The 17,178-nt window shown below is 39.4% G+C and overlaps 2 protein-coding genes across 3 annotated transcripts; one reads left to right on the top strand and one right to left on the bottom strand.

Annotated features, from left to right (window-relative positions):
- Positions 1 to 4,276: 4,276 nt before the first annotated feature.
- ddx55 (DEAD (Asp-Glu-Ala-Asp) box polypeptide 55) lies at positions 4,277 to 11,956 on the top strand. The gene is made up of 14 exons (XM_032570646.1): positions 4,277 to 4,524; positions 4,615 to 4,665; positions 5,973 to 6,059; positions 6,204 to 6,295; positions 6,439 to 6,501; positions 7,356 to 7,505; positions 8,235 to 8,424; positions 8,510 to 8,592; positions 9,356 to 9,487; positions 9,561 to 9,653; positions 9,868 to 9,982; positions 10,542 to 10,710; positions 10,802 to 11,094; positions 11,550 to 11,956. The coding sequence occupies exons 1-14, from the start codon at positions 4,417 to 4,419 to the stop codon at positions 11,688 to 11,690; spliced, it is 1,767 nt and encodes a 588-aa protein (XP_032426537.1). The 5' UTR covers positions 4,277 to 4,416; the 3' UTR covers positions 11,691 to 11,956.
- eif2b1 (eukaryotic translation initiation factor 2B, subunit 1 alpha) lies at positions 11,683 to 16,242 on the bottom strand. 2 transcript variants are annotated; one of them, XM_032570648.1, is made up of 9 exons: positions 16,230 to 16,242; positions 16,038 to 16,139; positions 15,070 to 15,206; positions 13,535 to 13,651; positions 13,329 to 13,441; positions 13,180 to 13,248; positions 12,237 to 12,312; positions 11,976 to 12,101; positions 11,683 to 11,879 (listed from the first exon to the last, which is right to left on the bottom strand). In XM_032570648.1, the coding sequence occupies exons 1-9, from the start codon at positions 16,240 to 16,242 to the stop codon at positions 11,724 to 11,726; spliced, it is 909 nt and encodes a 302-aa protein (XP_032426539.1). In that variant the 3' UTR covers positions 11,683 to 11,723. The 2 variants fall into 2 exon arrangements, with proteins under 2 accessions (XP_032426539.1, XP_032426538.1); XM_032570647.1 differs by having other exon boundaries at positions 11,683 to 12,101.
- Positions 16,243 to 17,178: the final 936 nt, after the last annotated feature.

The following is a 17,178-nucleotide window of genomic DNA, read 5'->3' as shown; positions in this document are numbered from 1 at the left end:
AAATGGCTAAATTCAATTCAGTTAATTCATATAAAACAGTTTTCTTCAAAGAGTTATTGTAGATGGTGATGGGTATGGCCAGGAAAGACCTGCCTCCTGTAGCAGTCTGCATTACAGCAACACTGAAGAAGCCTCTAACTGAAGAAACCGTTTTTTGATGACAGACTGATGAAGCGTCAGTCTGTTCATAATTTCCTTGATTTTATGAAAAATGATTCTTTGCAGGAGCTGCACAGTAGCGCAGTTGGTAGAACCGTTGCTGCAAATGCCCGGGCCTCAGACCTTCCATTATTCAGTCCTCAGAGCAGAGGACAGATACTTTTATAGATTAATTAGATATTTTTGCATTTGTATTGCACATGGGAGTATGGAAGGATCTCACAATCTTGACAGATAGAAAATCATGTTTATTTGTTTACATAATTTCTAATGAAGTTTGACATCCTATAGAGGAAAAGGTATTCATCATCCTTTATAAAAGTTCACATTGTATTTTAAAATCTAAAAATAGGAAGACAATTTTTGCTCTATTCTCATAGTTTTCCTGTATCAGAAATTATAAGTTGCCTTTTTTCCAAATGTCAGGTAACATTTATGACTCTAACTAAGTTTTATTTGCATAAACCGAGATTGAAATTGGTTCATTGGGGTGCAAATGTTCCAGACCCCCTGCTCTAGTGGGTCTTAAATACTGAGAAGTGATGAGAAAACAGCAGCTTCACGTATATCTGAAATCAGGAAACACCACCAACCGATTACCTAACGTGCGAATAAAGAGAGTTTAAGAAGTGGAAAAGAGAAAGAAAAAGAGGAAGAAATCATTTGAAAGTTGCTCAAATGTCGTTTTTACACTTCCTGTTTTGTCTTTAACTTATTATTCAGTGTCTAATTTGGGTTCGTCTTCTCTGTTTCAGTGGTTTTAGTACTTAAGCAAACATTATTCAGGGTTTACCCCAGAAAACTTGCTAAACCCAGTGGTCAACGCAGCGAGGCGGTCCACCGTGTTTTTGTATTAAAAGATTTTAAGTTGACAGGAAATGTAAAAATATTACAGGAAGACATCTCCAGTGAAATGCTGTCTGTACCCACAACTAGTCTTAAAAACATCAAATCAAAAAATACAATTAAAATGAATATCAATTATTTGCACTTCTGTTTGATCCAAATTAAGTCAGAGGCTCCATGAAGCCACGAAGGCATTTATGGGGCCTTCAGGTCCCCATAAATGCTATTATTTTAACATACACCACAGATGTATAAATGTAACATTTATTTATTGAGATGATAAATTTGATTTGGTGGCTTCACCATACACAAATTAAAATATTTTAAATTGTTTAACATTTAAATGTAAGATTTAAAGCAGCTGGCAAGTTTACTTTGTAAAACTTCAAAGAACAATATTCATAGTTAGATTGTTACCATAGCTACACTCTGATGCTATGAGTTTAATCTCTATTTGAGTTTGAGCTCCGTTTGTTCACAAATACAAATTAGTAAACAGCAATTATAACTTATTGCTTTTTTGGGTTGGCCAATTAAACTGCTCCCTTCTCCCAGATTAAATCTAACACAGAAGCTGTTAGAGTTGCTGATGGTTTTAGTAACAAAAGGGGCCCCTAAGTCAAATTCTGCTCAAGGCCTCATGCAGCCTCGGACCGGCCCTGCATGATGAGTTAAATCTGCTGCACTGAGCAGGAAACCGCAACAAATGGGAGATTTAATTAAATGCTGCTAATGTGGCTTTAGTAGCTCTTCCATTTCATGTCTGCTGAGTTTTTAAATACACAGAACCTGATGTGGTTGCCCAACTTTTAGGGACGAGTTTGTCCAATCTACGCGCCACCGTGTGCATTAACCATATCATAAAGCGTGTAAAGGGAGAAAATAATACTAAAAATAATAATAATATAATAGAAAACCAGTGTTTTATACTATGAGGAGAGCGCGAAAGCTCCTCACCGGATTGAACCTGCATGATGAGGTTAGCTCTCACTATCTCACTAACGCTCTGGGCAACCGGGAACACAGACATAAACTTTATAGGGAAGACAGAGCCGGGCGCTGGGCAGCTTGTTGAGATGTGAACGCCGCATATAATTCTTTGTTCAGAAAGATAAATCATTCTCACCGCTCGCTCACCTCTCTGGAAGCGCGACTACAAGTTAGTGGAGCTGCGAAAACCAGAGCTAACGCGGTGGGGTTTTAAACTCTTACCTTGATGTGGAGTCGGCTACTCCAAAGAAACATAATTCCTCACAGGGGCTTTCATGTAAATGTCCATACAAGTCCAGTTTGAGTGAAAGGAGGCGCGCGCGATCTGTGCTGAGATCAAGCAGCGGCAGCGCTGGCTTCCACGCGCAGAGGCGCCAGCGGTGATTGGTCCGCTCTCACGGCTTTAAATGCATAAACTATAAACTAATCTTTTAGGAATAAATTTGCTCCACCAGTGAAACAATAGAGATGCTGGCAATACGGCTTTAACTTAAAAAAAAAAAAAAGTATTATTATTATTATTTTTATTTTATTTGCATTATTAATTGTTCTAATAACAAAAAAAAGCAACGCTTGGCCTGGCGGGGGGCTAGTAAAGCATGGCGGGCCTCCAGGCTTATACTACACTGGGGAAAACAACACTATGATGTCACTGACAAAAAAAAGCCTTGTATAAGAAAAAATAAATAAAATTCCATTGTTTGAGGAGTTTATTTGTCAAAGGTTTAATTGGAAGAGTAAAAGTGACAAAAAGTGACAGAACAAACTCATCTGAGGCTGTCAGGTAACATCTGGGTCAGACTGAAACTCCTAAACATTATGCATCACCAGGTGTCTGCCCTGAAGACAGACACAGTGTTCATCTCCACTGAGTTTCACTGCTGTGGTGAAGCCATCAAAAACAGCAAGTTGTTGCACTTTTCTGTTGTGGGATTATTATGAACGCTGATCAACCAAACATTGCATTTGTACGAGCTGCAGTCGATGTCCGGAGTTGCATAACTCTTAATGTATCTCAAGGTTCAATGGAAAACTTTAACTACCATAGTTTCAGGTTACCAGTTTGTTGTTTTAGCTTCATGAATCTCTCCGGCAAAGCTAAAACATTTTATAATTGTGCCTTTGACTTAAAAGCTGTACATTTATTTTTAGATTTCTGGATTTCTTTATCTGATCTAGCTAGAAATATGTAGTTGAGATACAATCTGCACTGCCAGGAAGTCCATGTCAATATAGCAACACAGGGCTGATCTAAACCTCACAGAACCTCACCTTTCATCTTTTGCAGCTTTAAGCAACAGAGCACCATGATATATCATGGTCTTAAACACGTGAAGCAAAGACTGTAGCAAAGTTGCATTTTGTTTATGTGTGACTGTCATCAGTCTTATATGATATGGTTATGTAAGCATGCAGCAAAGACACAGCATAGAAAGAAACAGAATAATTTTATCCATAACAACGTGATCCCAATAATTTTAATCAAACTAAAACAGCCCAGAATTATGGAGTCGGTTCCATCAGCATCCCAGGATCCACAGGAAGCAGTTTGGCCTTGAGAGCAGCCTAGATTTAGAAAGGCTTGCGTAAAAAAAATAAAATAAAAATTAAGTTAGAATGCAGAAGAAGAACAAATGGGGAAGCTGGAAAGAAGTAATCATATCACGACTTAGAATTGGCCATACAGGATTTAATAGTTCTATTTTTCAAACCGGGAAACATAAAACGGGGACTTGTAATTATTGCACAATCAGATGGAGACAGTGGGACATGTCTTCTTAGAATGCAATAAATATTCAGAGGGACGTCAGCATTTAAAGTCAATACAAAAAAGAGAGGAAAAGGGATTTTCTGATCATTTTTTTTAGGAAATGAATCAAAATCTGTCAGAAATCAATTAATTAGATTTTTAAAAACTACTAGGTTATTTAATCATTTTTAAAAGTATGTGTGTGGGTATGTGTTTATGCATGTGCATATATATATGTATATATATACATATATATATGTATATATATATATATATATGTGTGTGTGTGTGGGTGTGTGTGCGTGCGTGCGTGTGTGGAGGGGTGTATGTGCGTGTGTGTATGAATTTGAACACGCATACACACCATTGAGGTGCGTATTGTTAAATTCCCTCTGAGTATCATTGATGGCAACATTCCAGTCCGGTAGGTGGCGGTAAAGGCACCTTAAGTTTTTTGCCATTTGCCAATAAAACGCAAAAGAAGAAAAAGAAGAAAGAAAAAACAAATGGAGTGGAAAGCGGAACCAAAACATGCGAGTCGGCTTCAGTTTCCCCCCGGCGTGTAAACAACTACGGAACGCAGCGGAAGAAGGTCCATCGTGCAGAAAGGTTGACCATGTGCTAAAGGCGTTAGCGTTCTGCTGCTACGTCTTCTCGGTTTACTTTCCAACATGGAGAACATTACAGACGGGACATGGGACACCTTATCTGTCCAACTAAACGAGAAGATTTTACAAACACTTGAGGAAATGAAATTTACTTACATGACACCTGTACAGGTAACTTTTTTTTTAGCCTTAAATCCCTGTTTCAATCCATGCTGCCCTAAAACTCCACCTGTCTGACTGATTGATCTCTTTTCGTTACAGTCGGCTTGTATTCCACTGTTCATGAACAATAAAGACGTCGCTGCTGAGGCGGTGAGTGTCTTTGCAACAAGTTCTTTAAAGAGGCTGAGACGGAGCAAGACGTAGAACTCTGAACTAGTGGGATTTACTGACAAATTGATTCTGGGTCACCAAGAAATCCAAACTAATCCAGGAGACGCTGAACGGTCAAATGTGTTTATCTCGTATTGAGCTAGTAGTTACAAAAATGACAAAAGAATAAGTACAAGGCACCAAAAACATCTGCAGCATCTCTGTCATGTGTTGTCATGAATAGAAATATATCTGATGATGATGATAATGATAAACTTACAGCAGCAGTGGTCATTTTAATCACTTTTTTTATTAGAACAAATAGTTGGGACAAGCATGTGATAAGGATGTTTTCTTTCTACACATGAAATCTGAATGAAAAAAGTCAGTGTGATAGAAACGGTTTATGGTATCCAAACAGGACAAAGAGTAAAACTTTTTATATAGGATGAAAAAAGTGAGTTTTTTTATTTTATTTTTTTTAATGGCACAGTGGTGAAAGTGTTGGTTTGGGGATTTTGTTTCCATCCATCAGACTTTACCGATTAATATTTTTAGGGTACCATCTTATTAGACCTCAGCTCTAGAGGGTAACTGTGGAAGAACAGCAAAGATTTACAGCTCAGGTGGGAGAAACTTTCATCAGATAAACTATTAGTTTGTGCACATTTTTAGCTTTTGTGAAAGAGAGGCAATGAGAAAGTCACTTCTGAATGAAACGGATAAAAGTTTTGTGTGTAGTTTAAAACAAGCCCTATAGGGGGCGCCATTAACATGACAGCACCATCAATTCCTGTTTGCAGACGCTCTGTATCCAATCAGACAGAAGACTTCAGTTTGCACATGTGCAGAGCTGACAGGTTCATCCTCTAAAGGGCTTGCAGTTGCTATTGCTCTACAAGGTTTTAACTCGAGCAGGATGAATAAGTGCATGCCACACTTTTCAGATTTGTAGCTGTAAAAATTCATAATTATGGACTTTTTTGTTAATCTAACTGAAATGTGAATGAATTTCATAAAGGTTTATGGTTATAACATGACAAAATATGAAAACGTTCAAAAAGTATAAGTGCTTTGAAGTTGCTCTGTATATTTAACGTATTGATTTGGTTCCCTCTGCTGGCGGCTGAATGAATATACAGCTTGGATCCAACAGTAGATATTAAATATGATAGATGATCAAAACTGAGGATAAAGAGATGTTGTAATTAATGAAATTATGCAAAAACATTTATTTGGAAAAGATCAGGAAGTTGTGCTGCCATGACAACCAGTCGTTTCTTAAGGTGTTGGCTGTTTTGCTTCAGGTCACCGGCAGCGGGAAGACTTTGGCTTTTGTCATTCCTATTATAGAGCTGCTGCTGAAACGCGAGGAGAAACTCAAGAAGAAGCAGGTAACCATGACACCGAAGCAAAAAAACATGGCTACTTTAGTCTCTGTAGTATTATTTTTTTGTTGTTGTTTGTTTGGTTTTTTTGGATGCTGAGAGGTTTGCTGTCATGTAGGACCTGCTGAAAAGTTCAGGTGTTTTGTGCAGGTCGGTGCTCTGGTGATCACTCCCACACGAGAACTGGCCCTGCAGATCAGTGAAGTGATGGGAATGTTTATCCAGAAGTTTCCAGAGTTCACGTGAGTATAAAAAAAAAAAAAAAACTTCAGAGTGAAGTGTTGTAGATTGGAATTGTTTCAAACTGAGCAGGCAGATTTGACTACAAGCATTTTTTTAAAAATCAATTTGCACTCAATAATCAATTTCACCTTTTGATTCTCAGGCAGATTTTGCTGATTGGTGGCAGCAACCCAGCAGAAGACGTGGAGAAGTTTAAAGAGCATGGGTATGTGACGGATTTCAGTCCTGCTTTAACAGGATGAAAAGCTGGCAATAAATAGACTTCCAAATATTTGTTGTTTTTTTAAAAAAAAAAGAAAGTTGTATCCCAGTGGTGGCAACACCATTAATCCGCTAATAGCAAGCTATTTTTTTGTTTAGCTCTTTAGAGGTTTTGCTAACATTGAAAACATTTGTTCCAAAGAATCACTTTCTCAAGAGCAACCGTACAGGTAGGTGTGTCATGATACACACTTACCTGTGCATCAACTATCGCTCATTGTTGAGAATGATAGTGTGTTGTAACACAGGTCGGGTAACAGGTAAGAGAAAATTTTATATTTAGATTATATTCATATTTATACTGTATTTTATTTTATTCTGGAGTAACCTCACGACATTGGAAGCTCAAAACATTGTCCTGAGCCGTATGCAACGAAATTTCGTTCTGTATACACCCTGTGCACGCAAAATGACAATAAAGTCAGTCTAAGTCTAAGTCTAACAGCATTTACTGCATTAGCTTCCATTACCTACCATCTTACTGTAGTGCTTTAGCACTAGCTTCTGCTAAATACCATCTTGTAGTACCTCTTTAACATTAGCTTGTGCTAAATATCATCTTGTTTTTCCGCTTTAGCATTAGCTTTTGCTAAATGCCCTCTTGTTATACTGCATTAGCTTTTGCTAAATCTTGTTATACATCTTTAGCAAAAGCTTCTGCTAAATATCATCCTGTTATATCACTTTAGTGTTAGCAGAATTAATGTTTATGATTAGTGCTGTAGTCCTCAGTATTAGGTGGGAACATGTTAGAAAGCGATTATCGTGCTGTAACGTCCGTTTTATGTTTCTTTTCAGCGGCAACATTGTGATTGCGACGCCCGGCCGCCTGGAGGACATGTTCAGGAGGAAGTCAGAGGGGCTGGAACTGGCCAGCGCAGTCCGGAGCCTGGATGTTCTGGTTCTGGATGAGGCTGACAGGCTGCTCGACATGGGCTTTGAGGCCAGGTACGAATCAGCAGGAAAGATGGAGACAAGATCCTATTCCAGGATGTCTGCGCACATCCTGGAATAGGATGTGTGTAAATTTAAGACTAAAATTAAGGCCTTAAGATTTCTTAGTCGTTTAATGTGTCGTGGCAGGACTATTTAATCTTTTATATTCTATGTATTTTTGTTTCTTGCGCTAATTTTCTGTCAGGTTAAGTTTGAGTCACCTGCACACATTTTCATTGTGTTCTGTGGTTGAGGCTACCAGTAACTAACTGTTAATATATACACCCTTGCTAACTACCAAGCTAACTTTTTAAAGCTCATCATGGGTAGGTATAAGTTTATCTCTTATTTATTGTCTTTTGTACATTTCTGTCGTGATACAGGTCCTAAATTTAATTCATAATGGTCTTAAAAAGTCTTAAATTTGAGTTGTTGAAACCTGCAGTAACCTTGTATTAATAATACAGTGTGGATATTAAAAAATGCAAGTTGGTATTTATTACGTTAATCAACATGTCTGTCAGGCAAAAATTTGAGTGGTCTGCACACATCATCTATAAGATTACCAGACAAGCTAAAAGTAACTAGAAAAAAAAAAAAAGTAACTTTTCAAATACAGCGTCAATGTGTTTTTCTTTATTATATTCTCTTGGTTTTGGGCTAAATCTGCTCCTAGCCAACCAGGTTGCTCCAGGTTCGGATGTTCTGTATTTCACCCCACTCCCTCCCACATGTGTGCAGCCTGAACAGCATCCTGAGCTACCTGCCCAAACAGAGACGGACGGGCCTGTTCTCAGCCACCCAGACTCAGGAGGTGGAGAAGCTGGTGAGGGCCGGCCTCAGGAACCCCGTCCGCATCACCGTCAAAGAGAAGGGTCAGGCTGCCTCGGCCACCCAGAAGACCCCGGCCCGCCTCTCCAACTACTACACCGTGAGTGACGGAGCAAACGGCCCGTCGTTCGGCCCACGAAGTGAAGGCGGCAACGACAAAAGACATTCGTGTGCTGTGCTTTCAGACTTGCAGAGCAGACAACAAGTTCAACCACCTGGTGGCGTTTCTAAGGCAACACAAGCATGAGAAGCAGCTGGTCTTCTTCAGGTTTGATTGGGTTTATTTATTTTTTGTTTTCGTTTAATTGTTTATTTCTGTAAAAAAAAAATTCTGGTTGTTGTGTTTTACTTAGGATGTTTAATTGATTACTAAAACAATTGTTAGTTGCAGCTCTCGTACAGATACACATTTGATCAGTTTTTGAATTATAAGAAACCTTGAGAAACCACTTGATATTTATGTACTACTTAGTAGTAGTCTTCATCCTTCTTTCTGTTTTACTGTTGTCATATTATTTTAGTATCATTATTGTCATCAATAATGATGACAATAATGTATATACACTGCTCAAAAAAATAAAGGGAACAATTAAACAGGTGTTTAACACTTAAAGTGTTCCCTTTATTTTTTTGAGCAGTATATAATATAACAAGTTTTTTACCTGTTATATAACACAGATTATGAACTACACTATATGGTCTACATTGTCAAGGTGTTGGTAATTATTCCAATGCTGTATGCGCAGTTGTTATTATAGTCATTAATAATAATATTATTATTTGTAGGTTCTTCAGAATAGTAAATTGAACAGACATATTAATACCAATATATGTTTTAATGACAAATTTCTAATAATTACTGCATCTGTAAGTGACATATTTCATTAAACTGAGATAAGGGGTAGGATTAAATAAATGTTAACTTCTTTTCACTCTTACCCAACAATAAAGTAATGGTAAGCTAATTGTTTTGTTCCTGGTTATGTATGCACACGTTTTCTCTTACCTGTTTTCTTTGGGTTTTTTTAAAGCACCTGCGCCTGTGTGGAGTACTTCGGCCGAGCCCTGGAGTCGCTGGTCAAGAAGGTCACGATCCACTGCATCCACGGCAAGATGAAAAATAAGCGCAGCAGCATTTTTTCAGACTTCAGGGCCTTAAAGAGGTAGAAATCCGCCGCCCCTGCAGTAAATCTGTACCATCACGTGTTTGTTTTTAAAAGCGTCGTGACGTTGCAGCGGGATCTTGGTGTGCACCGACGTCATGGCCAGAGGCATCGACATCCCCGATGTGAACTGGGTTCTGCAGTACGATCCCCCCAGCAGCGCCAGGTTGGTGCAATTAGTTTAAAAAATACGAACAAAAGTTGTCCTTTTTTTTTTTTTTTTAAATTGAGGTTGGGGACTATTTGTTTTGGCGGATTAATACATTGCAGAATGAATTATCCTGTTAGCTTAAACTTTAAAACACTATTGCTTTTCTGACTACTTGGCTCCAACCATTTTTCCCTGTCTGCTCAGCCGTTCATTCTTTTTCTTCCTTCAGTGCTTTTGTGCATCGATGCGGGAGAACGGCGCGTATCGGTAACCATGGCAACGCCCTTGTCTTTCTGTTGCCAATGGAGGAACCCTATGTCAACTTCTTGTCCATCAACCAGAAAGTGAGTGTGAAGTTGGGTCCTTCAGCAGTGTTCGTAGCCGTCGGCAACAAGACTTTTTAGATCAGCCATGCAGGAGTTCATACGCTGCTTAATCTGATAACTGATGGTTTAAAATAATCGTCTAGAACTCACTCAGATAATCCAGCTAAAATATTGCTCAGCATAAAGTCACTCAAAGGAGGATCAGAGCCACTGTGATATGAAATCCTCAGAAAATGGCACAAATTCAAATTCTGAGTGAGATTTAAACTGTTTTATTTTTCTCTATTTTTCTCTTGCTAATGGTGAGCTGCTACAAAGCCCCTTTGGGGACATACGGAAAATTATTTTAAAAAAATTTTTGCATTCTCTTGCAATAAATTACCAAATTCACCCTGGTCTACTTTGTATACAATACACAAGTGTCTGTTTAAAATTGCAATGGCAAGCTAGCTAAAATCTTGTATTCCTGTTGTATTTCGTGATATTAAATTTCTTTAAAAGAAACCAATCGGTGCACCTCTACAGGACGTTGGTCAGGAAGTGATGGGGTTAACAGTATTTCTTGTGACCTGACCAGTGCCCGCTGCAGAAGATGTCTGCTATAAAGGACGTGGTGGACGTGCTGCCCAAGGTGAAGGCCATGGCCCTGGCTGACCGCGCCATGTTCGATAAAGGCATGAGGGCCTTTGTGTCGTACGTCCAGGCTTACGCCAAACACGAATGCAGCCTCATCTTCAGAGTAAAAGGTGACAAATCCTCAAAGTCAACTGTATTTTTTTTTTATTATTCCCAAACAACAAAATAATGAAACCTTCTCATATTGTTTATTTCGTTTAGATCTGGATTTCGTGTCCCTGGCCAACGGCTTCGCGCTGCTCCGCCTGCCGAAGATGCCCGAGCTGAAGGGGAAAACGTTTCCCGACTTCGTGGAGACGACGGTGGACACGGACAGCATCCGCTACAAGGACAAAAACAGACAGAAGCAGAGGCAGAAGATGCTGGCCGAGCTGAAGGACAGAGAGAAGACGGAGCTGCCCAAGAAGAACTTCGTCAAGAACAAGGCCTGGTCCAAGCAGAAGTGCAAGAAGGAGCGCAAGAAAAAACGCGCCGCCAAAAGGAAACACGACGAGGTAAACTCTGTTTGGGTGATAAATGAAGCATTAAAGTTGCAATGTGCAACTTTTATAAAAGAAATGTATATAGATTTCTTTTACATATTTGTTAAAACTACTAATTTCCAGCTAGCATAGTCTGTTGTGAAAGCTAAGCCTAGTTAGCATGGCCACTAGATAAACAGTTTTCCTTTATTGGTAAGTTGTTTCTCCACCATTAGCACATTTAGCAGCGCGTTCACGTGCTTGATTGGCAGCGCTAAGACCCTCCTCCTGGCTCTGATTGGTTGTTTTTGACGGGGAATGTTGCATTTCTTCAGACAGCCATAGTAGCTCAGGGAGGAGGTGGAAGAGATCGATCTTACCTCTTAGTGACAGTTTTAGCAAATATGTAAAAGACATACTCTTCATAAAAGTCACGTACTGCAGCTTTAAGACGGGATGTTCTCATGGCTTCTATTCTGCCTCTGCAGGACTCCGACATGGACGAAGAATACATGAAGGAGCTTTTAGAAGACACTCGCCTCCTTAAGAAACTAAAAAAAGGCCAGATCAGCGAGGAAGACTTCGAGCAACAGCTCACAAACTCAAAGCAGGAAGCAGGCGGACCATAAACGTCTGTTTTATTGCTTAGCAAAGGGACGCGGTTATAAATACAGTTTGATGAGTTCGTCGCTGACGGCCGACGGGGTGAGGACCCCCAGGTCTGTGAAGAGCAGGGTGATGAGGGAGGGGGGAGTGTAGTCGATGACCGGGTGCTCCTCCGACAGGTTCCGGATGCTCTTCAGGGTGTCGGCTTTGTACTGTGCGGAGCAGGAAGCACAAGTCAATAAATCTGGATAAAGGGACGGAAAATCATTTAAAAAAAAAAAACAACACACAAAATAAGGAAGCCGCACCTTAAACTTATCGGGCACGTCCTGTTGGTTCAGCGGATACAGACGAACAAATTTAAAACTTTCTGCAACGACGTAGAAGGGCTTGTTGTGAGCCTTGGAGCACAGAGCCATCTGATAGGTGCCGATCTGGGGAAAAACACACACACACACTCTGGATTCTGTTGGAAACGTACACCTGGCCAGTGTACACAGACCTGATCTGATCTGTGTATTCAGCTCCCTCGAGTTTGAGTTTTATCCGGGGCCGAGAAGGGAACGCACCTTGTTGATGATCCCTCCGCTCTCGACGACTCCCTCTGCTCCCACAATGACCAGGTCCACCTTCTCCAACACATACCTGGAAGACGGAAAACTGAAACTGAGCAGCTTTTAAAAACAGGTTCATTAAAACAGTGTGAACGTAAATATTACGCATTTTTCCTCAACTTTTGCTCGTTCTCTTTCTGAACTGTCCGATCTGTTATTTTAAATACCAAGACAACGTTTATTATCTAGTGGTGCATCAATAAATCAGCTCAGATTTTCTTCTTTTTGGGCGAAGGGACGATAATTACTTGAGAAACCGATTCTCTCTCTCTGCCAAGGTCTGAAACTCGGCCACTGTCCTGACTGAACCACACTGTTACCAACTTAGCAAATTTGTCGCTACATTTAGCGACAAATTTGCGCACAAAATTTTTTTTGTGGCAAAAGAAACAAACAAACAAAAAAACAAGTAATACTGTTGTAAAAAAGCTAAGCTCCAGTTAGAAGAGCACATCAGAGAAGCTGGAGGCCTTAAGTGTCACTAAGGAAGCAACATTTTACATCAGTAACTTTGTTCCCTGGAAAATCTCCTGCTCAGGCTGAGGAACGTCATGAACCAGATAACTGAGGAGAAATTTATTGAACATTAAAATGATTTCTAAAATACTAAAAAAAATTAACCTGGCCTCTTTTTTTAACAATATTGTATATAATGTGAAAATAACACTTAAAAAGTAAGTGTTATTTTCACATTTGTCACTGACTGACCAGCAACAATCTGTTTTGTTTTTTTAACAGCTTTAGTTTCATAATGGAACGGAAGTAGTTTATTTTATCTTAGAAATGTATTTTCCAGTTGGATATTTCCAATAAAAAAAAAACCCAACCAGAGATGAAAGACTGACTCAATAAACCATGTGTGTTTCCCCCTCCAGCTCAGAACCCCAGAGTAGCTTACCCTACAGCTGCATCCAGCACTACTGTTACTGGAACGTTGAGTTTCTTCAGGGCCTCTGCCATCTGCCGTCTTTAACAAAAGGAGAAAAACACAGCATCGTTTAGTGTCCTCTGAGAAAGACACTAGTCCTCGCTCGCTCGCTCGCTCACCCTGCGGCATCAGGCTGCGATTCGGTCACATAAACGGAGAAGCGCTTCTTCTCCGCCGCGGCTTTCTCCAGCACCCGCAGGACCACCCTGGAGTACGAGTGAGTCAGGATTTTCTGAGAGGATTGGCAGGGTGGGGGGGGGGGAACAAAAGGCACGAGGTGAAGCGAGCGTAAAGAGCAAGGAGACGAGACGGTACCAGTACTTACAGCGCCGTCTTTGATGAAGGTGTGACAGAGCTTAGCGACTTTGTTCCTGGACATGGAGATCTTCTCTAGAAATAGTTCTCCTCTTTCCTCCATCACCTTCTTACAGCGAGACAAATCCTGGAGACAAGAAACGCCTGTTATGGAGCGCAGAGACTGGTCTGGGTTAAGAGTTTTAAGTTTTGGAAAATCATGGATCAGTGGTGACCCGTACGAGGAATTATTGGCCTTTTAAAATCACACCAAAACAATATGGAAGAAAATGGCGACTGGAAAATATGACCCTTTATTGGATATTTGCAAGGCCAAACCCAAAACCCATCTCACATTTTCTGTAAAACATCTTGATGAGTCAAAGGCAAAGCTTCTTGGAAGATGTCCGCCAATGAGTTCAGGTGACAAATTAACAGTATGTTAGAAAAATAACATCATGCAGACATGGTGGAGGTAGTCACAACCTTCTGTTATTTCTAGAGTCCTACATGATCAAGTGGCTATAAAGCAAAACAAAAAACATATCATAGATTATAATGTCTTAAAAATATTAAGCATACAAATATTCTACCAGGAATCTTTATATTTTTGATGTTTCTGGAACGCCCATATATCTGACGCACAGCCGCAAATAACAGCAATGGACGACAAAAATGCTTCTCCCAGCTCACTTGGGGGATTATTTCTGCTTCAAAATGATCTGATTGGATGCTGGAAAACACTTGTTGATGTGCTAAAAGGAGTTAGCATGTCAGTGAAGCTATTCCAGCCTAAAATAGCATCTCTATGCTAAACACGTAGCAGAAGCAGCACAGACGTCGCTAACATCAGCGTCCACAGCCCACATTTTCTAAAGAAGGATTTTTTTTCAAAGAAGTTCCATAAATGATCATTCTGAAAGCTGAATGGGTATAATAGCACTTTGGACCAATGTGGTGGTTGAATAGCCCAAATAACAGATTAAAAACAATAAATATCTGTTGAGCTCATATATAATAATTTAGCAGCAAAGTGGGGTTTTGAATTTAAAGTGTTGCTTATTTTGTCAATATGGTTTTAGATTAAAATGCGATTAATTACAGATCCTGCAATTAACTCCATTAAAAATTTCAATCGAGTTCCACAACTAACGTAAAGGTTTTGGAGTGGCCTAGTCAAAGTCTGAATTTGTTTCCAACTCAGATGCTTAAGTGGGCATGCTCTAAAAAACGTGGCTCACAATGACTCCACAGTGACGTTAAAAACCTGCTTCATGCTGTCAGCTGTCACAAACACTCAATGGCCGACATCACTGCCTAGTTATATTTATGCCTTAATAAGCAAAATCATCACTCTCAAACTACGGTTTGTATTAACTGGGATTATCTTTTATGAAAACTGAATTAAGAGCAAAAAACAGGAGAAATCTGCAAGCAGGTCATTTTACATCGCTGTAAAATTGTTGACTTGGATGTATTTCCACAGCATGGTTCATGATGGCAGGTGGATCAGATTTGTTGGTGATGCAAAAAAAATGTTTTTTTTAAAAGTGAAACATGCGTCACCTGATGCTCCAGGGACGTGAGGCTAATGAAGCGCAGGAACAGCTCTCCTCCAGATGACACGGCCACAGAGGAGTCCTCTCCCTTCAGGCAGGCTGTAGCCCACGTCAGGCTCTCCCTCAGACCCAGGATGGTTTCACCTGGACGGACAGACGGACATTCAGACTCAGCCAAACACATTCACGTCACATAAGGCTCCAACTAACTATGATTTTGACAATTGATTAATCGGATATAAAAAAATTAAAATTGGCACGTTTTGTAGATTTTTTTTTTTATTTAAGCCTTTTTTACACATTAGAAATAAAACAAAATACACACAAAAAAAACATAATTCAATATAAGTCAACGTTTTTAAATAAGAAAAAAGATTTTATTGCTTAAATTGCAAAAACAGCATGAAAGCTTGATCATTTGTAGCAAAGGTTGCATCTGCAACTAAAAAAAATACTGTAATCTGTTCATTTTTATTATTAATAATAATAAATGGTTAGCAAAGCGTGCTTAATAAATTTTTGAACAGACTTTAAGCCAAGGGAAGCTAAAATCGCTGGGGTTGCTAGGTAACATCGCAGTACCCTCAGATTATAACTTCATTATCTGAAGGTTTTTGGAAAGGCTCATTTTCCAGACATCAAAATACATGAACTCACTGGCAGAAAACGGGTGGGTGGATTTTTTAAAGGACTTAACTTGTTTTTTAGAAGCAGTGGAAACCCAAAATGGAAGCATAAAAACATGCAAAGAGTGAATTTTGCACAATACTTCCCCATTAAAATAATAATCACTGTTAAAGTGAAACAAACTGACTGACTTAAACTAACCTGAAGGTGTTGATTGCATTAAGTTTTTTTTTAACGATTACATAAGGTAAGGTCATTTTAATCATATAGCACATTTTCAGCAACAATGCAATTCAAAGTGCTTTACTGGTTAAATGTACTTTTCCAGTGATCGTCTGAAAAACCCACCTTTGTCTCTCTTGAGGAACTCTAGCAGGGTGCGGATGGCTGCCACGGCAGAGGCCATGTCCGGGTCTTTCCTCATCTGAGCCCTGAAGTACTCCACCAGTTCTGACCAGAGACCACAACCAGACAGACAGACAGACTCAGCATCACCGAGGATCACACGGAGCAGGGGACGGGACTCCCGGAGAAACTCACCTTCTTCGTTCATTTTTAAATCCAAAATGGAGACAAAAACTCTTTAAGGTCAAAACAAACCCCGAAACCTTTATCACTGTTTACTATAGATATTGTTTTTACAGGACCAGTCAGTTCGCAGACGTCTGTCACCTGCCAGAACCAAACCCACCGCGACGTTCCTGAATCAAATTACCTATAAATGTTTTAAATGTATAAATATTAAACCTTTAATAATATCAGCAATAGTTAAAAATGGAAAATTTGGTCTAGAAATACGTGCCAGTCGCTTTCTGCTGAATTACACACTGTTGGCTCATGCAAAGTTCTGCCTGTTGACGTGTCGCAGAGTGATGACGTAAACCTCGTGTCAGCTTCACGGACTGTTCCGAAAAATAAAACTTGGGAGTTAAAGGGAGACACATTTTAATGTAGGTGGTGGGGAAATCAAATTTGGACATAGAAAGCTGCCTAGTTTAGAGCAACAAAGATCCGCGGAGCGCCTCAGCAAAAACACTTAACCTGACTTGACAACGGTGAAAAGCTATCAAATGAAAAACGTTTAAAAAGCAGCACAAAGGAGAGGAACATCAATTTGGAATCAGCATTTCACAAAGACTTTATTATCTTAGGTACACAGAATAGTCTTTAACGTGCGTTCTTGGATGTTTTTAGGATTATTTTCTCAGTTAAATATAAATACATTGTGATTCTAAGGTTTCTAGCAAAGCGGGTACATCCTGCAGTTCTATTTTTCCATCACCAGAGGGCGACGTTTTCCGTTTCTACTTTCCCTCGGGTTGTTTTTTTCTTCTTCTTTATTCTTCTTAAATTGTACCATTTCTAACTTAGCAGTGACACAAAATGAAATTAGACAGGATAGTAAAATAAAATAGCAATACCCGTCAAAGTTGTTGGATTAAATAAAGAAACAATTACATATTTAATTACATTGTCGTATTTTTTTTTA

Source organism: Xiphophorus hellerii, chromosome 8, assembly GCF_003331165.1.
Source record: "Xiphophorus hellerii strain 12219 chromosome 8, Xiphophorus_hellerii-4.1, whole genome shotgun sequence".
NCBI classification, from domain to species: Eukaryota; Metazoa; Chordata; class Actinopteri; order Cyprinodontiformes; family Poeciliidae; genus Xiphophorus; species Xiphophorus hellerii.
Note: the sequence above shows the minus strand (reverse complement) of the source record. Positions and strands in the feature narration are given on the sequence as shown.